General features: G+C 34.9%; 1 protein-coding gene and 1 pseudogene across 1 annotated transcript; both read left to right on the forward strand.

Annotated features, from left to right (window-relative positions):
- Window positions 1–582: 582 nt before the first annotated feature.
- On the forward strand, window positions 583–5,565 carry LOC113074937 (pyroglutamylated RFamide peptide receptor-like). The gene is given in 7 exon segments (XM_026247643.1): window positions 583–804; window positions 806–1,013; window positions 1,945–2,103; window positions 3,871–3,932; window positions 4,249–4,484; window positions 5,040–5,137; window positions 5,225–5,565. Coding segments are annotated over 7 exon segments (1,173 nt in total). The 5' UTR covers window positions 583–672; the 3' UTR covers window positions 5,503–5,565.
- Window positions 5,566–6,928: 1,363 nt separating this feature from the next.
- On the forward strand, window positions 6,929–9,535 carry LOC113074935 (40S ribosomal protein S24-like; annotated as a pseudogene).
- Window positions 9,536–9,881: the final 346 nt, after the last annotated feature.

Below are 9,881 nucleotides of genomic sequence, written 5' to 3' on the forward strand. Positions count from 1 at the left end.
GAATAAATAAATACCACATTCCTGAGTTAATCTTTCACTGATTTACAAATAAAAATGTAGCTTTCTCTTTCTTTCTTTCGTTCTTACATTCTTTCTTTCTTTCAAAGTAAAGCATGTCTCAAGAATCATATGGAATGACAATATACAATTCGCAATGAAGGTAATATGACAAAAATAAATCTATTCAGAATTGTTATACTACAACAATAATAAACAATAATAATATTTTATCATAAATCTAATATTTTATATATTATTTAGTTTTTATATCTATATTTATATTATATTATTTTCATTATTTGGTCATCATTATACATATGTTTCATATATGTTTTATATATTTTTTCTGCAAAGGTTAAAAAGTGTTTGTTTTTTTGTTTTTGTTTAAGATCATATTGTGCAAGTGATCAGGTATTGTATACGATGTGTATATTTTGGATTCTAATGAGCACAAACTTAGTGATCCGCCTTCACACACATTCATGAGAGTTAAAGCAGTGACAGTCGAAGGTGTGTCATATAAAATCCTCCTCATCAAGGGAGCTGCTGCTGCTGACTGCTTCAGTGTGTGAAGAGAGAGACGCGAAACAGCAGCAGAGCAGCACTGACTTCTCAGTCTACCCTGTAAAACTTTGATTTCTGTCGTCCCATTTTTGAAGACAAGTTTTATACATGGGTGAAACGAAGATTACTCCTGAGGTGTTGGAGCAACTACTGCAATTTTACAATCTTACTCGTCAGGAGTTTATTGAGACGTATCATATTCAGCCGTTGGTTTACATCCCTGAGTTACCGGCCAGCGCCAAAAACGGCCTTTGTTATTTTGTACACGGTGATTTTCCTTCTGGCTCTCATTGGCAATAGTCTGGTTGTCTATATTGTCTTAAGAAAGCGCGGGATCCAGACTGCCACGAATATTTTCATCTGCTCTCTAGCCGTCAGCGACCTTCTGATATCTTTCTTCTGCATCCCATTCACTCTGCTGCAAAACATCTCCTCTGAATGGTTCGGGGGTGAGTGTAAATTATAAAGCATTGTTATATTATAAAAAAAAAAGTTTTGTATGCATGTAATATACATGTTTAGTGCGCTTGCAATATGTTCTGCAAGTTTCAGTTTTCTGTTTGACAAACCAGTGAATCTGCTGATGATAAATCCATTCAAGAGCCAAATGTATCGTAAGGATTTCTTTTAAGAGAGAAAAGTTTTCTAGTTTGTAGTAACCTTGTTTAAAAACATATGCCAAGCACTTCGAAACGTAATCTTTGGTTACATGTTGTCTTATCTTCAGAAAAAAAAAATGATGTTTTGATTTAATGACTCTTAAATTCCAGCCAATTTTTTTTTTTTTATCCATCACAGGACAACAAAATATATTCTTGCATGTTGAATAAGTCTCACTGTCTTTGAATTGGCTGACATATATATTTTTTAATATTAATCACCTATATTAAAACTTTTTTTGGCCCTTTAAAGAGGCTTAATTTTTAACAATTTCCAAATAGTTACACCATCTAGAAATTATTGACAATAAACCCCACAATAACTCAGAGACTAAAAATCTCAACGTATTTTTTAAATAACGCAATATATCTTAACAAATCACGTTGTCACCTTTATGTAGTGTTTTTAAAAATACAGATTGTTACAGTGTCAATAATGCAAAATGACAATAGTAAACACTCAATTTTCAGATAAAGGCAGTTCATCATTGAATTCAGTGATGTCATCATCCAGCTCAGTTTAGTTTAAATAGTATCAAGCTGACGATATCGCTGGATAGTGTCCCCATCTAAGCAAGCCACAAATATGAAGGGATGTAGGCTCTAGTTGGCTTCTCTTTCAACTCGTCAGTCAAAAACTTTGATGGGTTGTAATTAAAGTTTGCTAAAGCAAAAGACTCAGCAAGTAAACTCTCTAATTATAACATTTAATCATTTGTAGGTGCGTTGGTGTGCAAGACAGTTCCCTTTGTTCAGACCACTGCGATTGTGACTGGCATTCTCACAATGACCTGCATCGCTGTGGAGAGGTATCAGGGGATTGTACACCCTCTGAAAATAAAAAGACAGTGCACACCACAAAGAGCATACAGAATGCTGGGTGAGTAGTTTCTGACAACCATTATCCTTCACACACACATGCACAAATATATATATATATTATATATATATATATATATATATATATATATATATATATATATATATATATATATATATATATATATATATAATTCACCAATTCACTATCTCAACAAATTAGAATACTTCATAAGACCAATAAGAATTTTTTTTTTTTTTGTGAATTGTGGGCCTTTCAGGATAGTATGTTAATTTAGTGTACATACTTGGTAGGGGCTCCTTTTGCTTTAATTACTGCCTCAATTCTGCGTGGCATGGAGGTGATCAGTTTGTGGCACTGCTGACGTGCTATGGAAGCCTAGGTTTCTTTGACAGTGGCCTTCAGCTCATCTGCATTTTTTGGTCTTTTGTTTCTCATTTTCCTCTTGACAATAATCCATAGATTCTCTCTGGGGTTCAGGTCTGGTGAGTTTGCTGGCCAGTCAAGCACACCAACACCATGGTCATTTGATCAACTTTTGGTGCTTTTGGCAGTGTGGGCAGGTGTCAAATACTGCTGGAAAATGAAATCAACATCTTCAAAAAGCTGGTCAGCTGAAGGAAGCATGAAGTGCTCCAAAATTTCTTTTCCTTTTCAAAAAGACAAATTTTCTTTTCATTTTCAAAAAGCACAATGGACCAACACCAGCAGATGACTGTCTGTGGAAACTTAATACTTGACTTCAAGCAACTTGGGCTATGAGCTTCTCCACCCTTCCTCCGGACTCTAGGACCTTGGTTTCCAAATGAAATACAAAACTTGCTCTCATCTGAAAAGAGGACTTTGGGCCACCGGGCAACATTCCAGTTCTTCTCCTTAGCCCAGGTAAGATGCCTCTGACGTTGTCTGTGGTTCAGGAAATTCCTTGAAACATCTGTGTGTGGTGGCTCTTGATGCCTTGACCCCAGCTTCAGTCCATTCCTTGTGAAGTTCACTCTAATTCTTGAATCGATTTTGCTTGACGATCCTCATAATGCTGCAGTTCCACGCTTTTTCCTTCCACTCAACTTTCTGTTAACATACTTGGATACAGCACTCTGTGAACAGCCAGCTTCTTTGGCAATGAATGTTTGTGGCTTACCCTCCTTGTGAAGGGTGTCAATGATTGTCTTCTGGAACTATCAGAGCAACAGTCTTCCTCATGATTGTGTAGCCTAGTGAATCAAGCTGAGAGACCATTTTGAAGGCTCAGGAAACCTTTGCAGGTGTTTTGAGTTGATTAGCTGATTGGCATGTCACCATATTCTAATTTGTTGAGATTAGTGTGCATTGAATTTAATAAATACATGAGTTTCAAAATTTTCCACCACATTCTAATTTATTGAGATGCACCTGTATAATATATATATATACAAAATTATAAACGCAACACTTTTGTTTTTGCCCCCATTTTTCATGAGCTGAACTCAGATCTAAGACGTTTTCTATCAACAGTTCTGTCCAAATCTGTGTTAGTGAGCACTTCTCCTTTGTCAAGATAATCCATCCACCTCACAGTTGTGGCATATCAAGATGCTGATTAGACAGCATGATTATTGCACAGGTGTGCTTTAGGCTGGCCTTTTGTGTACATAGAAAAAGTCTTCAAACTTTGAGTTCAGCACATGAAAAATGGGGGCAAAAACAAAAGTGTTATGTGTGTGTGTATACAGTAGATATTATTTTTGAAGTATTAGATCATGCATAATTTACTTTCCACTTCTAAGCATAAAGCATCTGCATAACTGAGTTTTCATTCTCTCTTAGGGGTTGTCTGGATTGCAGCCATGATGGTTGGATCTCCAATGCTCTTTGTTCAACAATTAGAGGTACTGATCAGATTTTTTTGCAGCTATATTTAATTTGAAGCTTTCAGAACATTCAAAACATCCCCATCCAACTTGCTGAAACATTACTAAGCATGCAGTCTGTGGGTGTATTACCATTAAAAAATTATACTTCAGGATTTCCCCAGGGATTAACTTGTTAGAAGCTGTCAGGTGACTTCTGGTCCAAGGCATAAAGTATATATATTTTAGATTATTCACATAATAAAACTGGTCCATTTTATATGCTATTTTGATAATGGTTTCCATATTCTAATTAGTTATTTCAAATCTCTCTGTTATTTTCCTCTGTGTTCAGGTGAAATATGATTTTTTATATGATCTCCATCATGTGTGCTGTCAGGAGTGCTGGAGCTCGAGTGCCCATAGGAAGCAGTATGCAACCTTCATTCTAGTGTTTCTCTTCCTCCTGCCTCTTGCAGCCATGCTGCTACTCTACACCAGAATTGGTATTGAGCTCTGGATTCGGAAACAAGTTGGAGACTCTTCAGTCCTCAATACCATGAACCAAAGAGAGGTCTGCAAAATATCCAGGTCATTTTATTTATTTATTTTTTATGTTTCTCAGCGCATGCTGTATTTGACTGACTCTATTTCTTGTTTTATAGTGTTTTCTTTATAATATACACTACCGGTATAAGTTTGGAATAGTTCCGATTTTGTAACATTTTTTTAAAGATATCACTTACACTCACCAATCAGTGAAAACGTGAAATGTTATTTTAATTTAAATTAACTGTTTGATAATAATGTAATTTGTAATGTAATTTGTTTCTGTGATGGCAAAGCTGAATTTCTTCAGTGTCAACTTGATGATTTGGTGCTCAAGAACATTTCTTAATATTATCAATGCTGAAAGCCATTTTTGTTACCTAATAATTTTAATTGTAAACTGTGATTACTACCATTCAAAAGTTTGGAGTAAATGAGATTTAAAAAATAATAATAATATTTTTTGCACAAGAGACTTTTAAAAAAAACAAACAATAGTTATTCCAACTACCTTTTGACTGGTAGTGTATAAGGGATTGAATATCTAAAAACTGCTCATGATTACTCATTATGCAATCCTCTCTCTTTATGCAACAGAAAGAAGAGAAGAGCCATCAAGATGATGGTCACCATTGTTGTGCTGTTTACTGTCTGCTGGGCACCTTTTCATACAGTTCATATGCTGTTTGAATACAGTAAGAAAACCAAAGTGTCCAGTAATATATCTGTGCACATTACAGTGTGTTTTCTTTGAAAATTCAGCTTTATTTTCTTGTTTCCAGATTACCTGAACAAAACATATGATGACATCACAGTCAATACACTTATTGCTGTTGCACAGGCCATAGGATTTTCTAATTCTTTCAACAATCCTATTATTTATGCTTTTATGAATGAGAACTTCCAGAAGAACTGCATGTCCATGTCCACCTTTTCCTTTTGCATTAGGCGGTCCAGTCAACGTGTCGATGTTATGGACAAATCGACTAAGGACAAGGTACTTTTTTGTAAGTCTGCCAGACAAGAAGAAGACATCTCTGTCGTGAATACATATAGTTGATCAAGTACAATCTGCAAGAACAAACATGCAAACATCACTGTCTTTTCTGGAGTATCTATCTATCAATCAATCAATCTATCTATCTATCTATCTATCTATCTATCTATCTATCTATCTATCTATCTATCTATCTATCTATCTATCATCAAATATATACTGTTCAAAAGTAAGATCTTTTATGTCTTTTATGCTCACCAATGCCATATTTATTTATTCAAAATACCGGATAAACATTAATATTGATAAATATTATTACAATTATTCTATTGTAATTTATTCTATTGTAATTTATCAAATAAATGTAATTTATTCCTGTGATGGCAAAACTGAATTAGCAGCATACATTATTGCAGTCAAATGATCCTTCAGAAATAATTACAGTATCCTTAGTGTTCAAGTATGATTTTTTTTTATGTATGTCTATGTATGTATGTATATATGCATGCATTTATTTATTTATCAGTGGTGAACAGTTGTGCTCCTTAAAGGAGTAGTTCACTTTCATAATAAAAATTCTGTCATAATTTACTAACTTCCCACTTGTTCCAAAACTGAGTTTCTTTCTTCTATTGAACACAAAAGAAGATATTTTATAAAAATGTTGGGATCCTAACAGTTGATGAGGACCATTGACTTCCATAGTAGGAAAAAAACTCATACAGGTTTGGAACAAGTGGGGTGTTAGTAAATTATGACAGGATTTTTATTCTGAAAGTGAACTACTTTAATATTATTGTGCACAGGAAACTTTCATTAATAGAAAGTTCAGAAAAAAACATAATTTAAAAGAAGAAAAAAAATTGAAATCATTCAGGATTTTTTTTGTCTCCAAGACAATGACAGACCATTACATTTCTGCAAAGGTTTTTATTTATTTTAAATAAACTGTACTCTCAGATACACTGGTTTCATTATCCCGTCTGTGTGGTTTGTGTCAGTAAATGTCAAATCAATCAATAGGGTAAAAGTGTGATAGTAAGTGACAATGTGACATTGATTTAAATCCTGTAAAAATGTTAAATAAATTGACAGATTAAAACAGAACAGTACTGTTAGCATAAATAAGTTAAATTAATATTTTATCTTGAGCTCATTAAAAGGTGCGCGACTGACTCCTAGCTGTAGGAAGTCGGAATTTTATCAAATCAATCAAATTACAACTGTTTACTTAAACGTTTAGAAATATTAACAAATTGTTTAATTCACATCGACTTGATTCAGATCATTAAAACACTTTCGTTCAAAGCAGCCAGTCGTGACTTACGATGAATAAATGTGAATTTATTGATCTGTGTTTATTTAACTTTTTCACTTCTAAATATTTAAAACATTCTATTTCTTATATAAAAATGTTTTAAACATTTTCTGAAATCTGTTTTTAAACACACATTTTATTTATCATCGATTTTCAGTAAGGCAGTACCTCAATATACTGTACCGCCGCTCAGGCATATTCTCGGACACCTACAGGTCTTTCTTTCTTTTCCTCGTCCCTGAGCGAACAACGCTAAGATGGTGAGTCGACTGTGGACAAATGATTGTGAAAATCCGATTTAATCTTCTCCATCCAGCGATATTATATTGACATTGTTGCCATAAAGCACGCTTCATGTATATTATAACCAATATATAGCTACATTTAGAGAATATAATGAGTAAGACCTCTTCGGGAGACTGTAAAATGTTGGCGTCTCGCTTCATACCATCGTGCTACTATTAGCAGTGGCTAGGAGGTTTAAAATGTTACATTGCGGATATATATGTGTATCCGTAGACCAGGAATGGGAACTATACAACATTGGACAATTAATATTGATCCTAGAATTTTGTATTTAGCCCATTTAGCAAAAGTGCTAACCGTGGTAGCATGCAAGAGTGTCTAAACACAGGTTTCGCTCTGCATCTATACAAGATGTTCACGTTTCCCTTTGAATACCGTTAATACGACTAATAAACACTTTTAGTACATGGCTGTCAAGTAAGTTAACTGGTTAGGGTAAGAAATGTGCCTGCCATGACAACAATAATCACTTCTGCTCTTTGTGAAATGGCTTCATCCAAGTTAAAAATCAGCAGAGATCATAGATTAAACCTAAATATATATATTTAAACCGTTTCATACTGTTTTTATTTCTTCTTTAAAGTTCCTAACAAATATCTCCTAATTGCAGAACGAGACAGTCACCGTCAGGACCAGAAAGTTCATGACAAACCGGCTGCTTCAAAGGAAGCAAATGGTAAGTGTGAAGCAATTTTTGTCTGCTAGCTTAATGTAACTTAGTTGGCTTATTCACGTTTTCATTATTGTTTCAGGTTGTAGATGTCCTGCATCCAGGCAAAGCAACAGTCCCCAAGACAGAGATCAGGGAGAAGCTTGCAAAAATGTACAAAACCACCCCAGATGTAGTGTTTGTCTTCGGCTTCAAAACTCAGTTTGGCGGTGGCAAGACAACAGGGTTCGGCATGATCTATGACTCGTTGGACTACGCCAAGAAAAACGAGCCAAAATACAGGCTGCAAAGGGTATGCTACTTGATGCATGTAGGATTGCATGATCAGTTTAATTTAAATAGAAAGGCTGTGACTTAAATATGCATGCGTGTTTCGGAGTGAAGTGCGGTATTAATCAGAAATGAAAACGCATAGTTTAATGTTTAAGAAGGAATAAAGATATCTGTAGATCTAAATATTGTATTTTTGCAGTTGTAATGTAAAATATAACATTAGTTATAGCATATGTTATAGTTTATTTAATATATATATATATAATAGAGGGAGAGATATGAGTAACCGAGTGGCATTAGTAAAAGTGAACATTGTGTTTTATTAATTCTTTTCCTCAGCATGGCCTTTATGAGAAGAAAAAAGACATCTAGGAAGCAGCGCAAGGAACGCAAGAACAGAATGAAGAAAGTTAGAGGCACCAAGAAAGCCTCTGTTGGTGCTTCTGGCAAGAAGGTAATGTTAATTTTATTGTTTTGAGTTTTCCAGAGGATTTGGTTTACTTCTGTCTTGGGTTTTGATGTGTAACTTGTCATCTTTCCTCCTTTATCAAATGTCCATCTGGATTATAGAAGGTAAACACTTTCACAAGTAGACTAACTGCTGTGGAAGGAGAGTCTGGAGTGATCTGTAAAGTTAACTCCAAACATTTAGCTGCTATGTTAATGGCTAATGCTATTGACCAGTATGTGATTGGAAGTAATTCTTACAGGCAACTCGGTTTAAACCCACTCGAATAGTGCAACTAGTGTGCTCACTAATAGTGAAGTGCTGGATTATGTAGTAAAGTAGAATAAAGCTATATTTGTAATCGCTCTCTGAAATGGTTTACAAATTCATGTTTTTGTGGGGCTTAGTTTACATACCCACCATGAAAGTCTATTTCAGAGAGACACTCTAGAACGTGATAGTGTTAGTTGAAAGTTCTCATCTTTGTCCAATCTTTTGCCCTCTTTTGCCTCCCTGGGATGTATACAGAAGTGAAAGGCTTGAGGTTTCAGGAGAAGGTAGAATGGAAATCGGCATGGTGTGCTGATGTGATCCACTTTTTACCCCTTACTTGAAGTGCCTTGCATGTTCAGTCCCAATGCCTCACATCACTTGCAGATATTTTAAGGATCCTGTGTTTCTAACACAGATAAAAAGATCTGTTTGAATTTGTATTTGAATTGTTCCAGTCATCATATTTGACTGTTATAAATCACTACTAATTTGTAGCATGTTGTGTGTGATTAGCATTCACTCATTTGAGGTAAACTAGCCATTTGACCGAACCCACTGTAGTTTTCAGAAACAATCCCTCCCTCAGTTCTATCTTCCCTTGAAGTGAGAACTTGTCCTTGATGTACATACTTGGGGTTTTGTTCGGGTAGTTTGTGTATAATAGTTTTGTAGTTTGAGTGTTGAAATGTTATAGAAAACTCATTGGAATGTTTTGTCTTTCCTTTCACAGTAAGACCTTCAGGGAAGACCATCGGCCTGAAAATGTTCTTGTACATTGTCAACAAATAAATTCTTTAAAAAAAGTGGATCACAATGTCTTTGAGTCCTCAATCAGAAATGCAAAGTTTGTTTTTGCTTTAATGCTTAGTAGCACAGGACTGTGATGATTGATACAGATGTTAAATATAATATCTAAGTCTGTATGGATTTCATTACACTTTACAGCAGTGCTTCTCAGCTGGGGGCCTGGGGAGCCACTGCTCTGCACTTTTTGTATGTCTCCCTTATCTGACACATTAAGTCCAGCTGATAGCCTCAGCTAATTAGCTGATCTGAATAGTAAGAAGAAATAATTGGCTCCTAATTGTAGCACACGCTTGTTTATTGAAATGTTAATGCTGCATATCAGACAACTCGGATATAATAATTATATA

This window comes from Carassius auratus, unplaced genomic scaffold (genome assembly GCF_003368295.1).
Source record: "Carassius auratus strain Wakin unplaced genomic scaffold, ASM336829v1 scaf_tig00015742, whole genome shotgun sequence".
Taxonomy (NCBI): domain Eukaryota; kingdom Metazoa; phylum Chordata; class Actinopteri; order Cypriniformes; family Cyprinidae; genus Carassius; species Carassius auratus.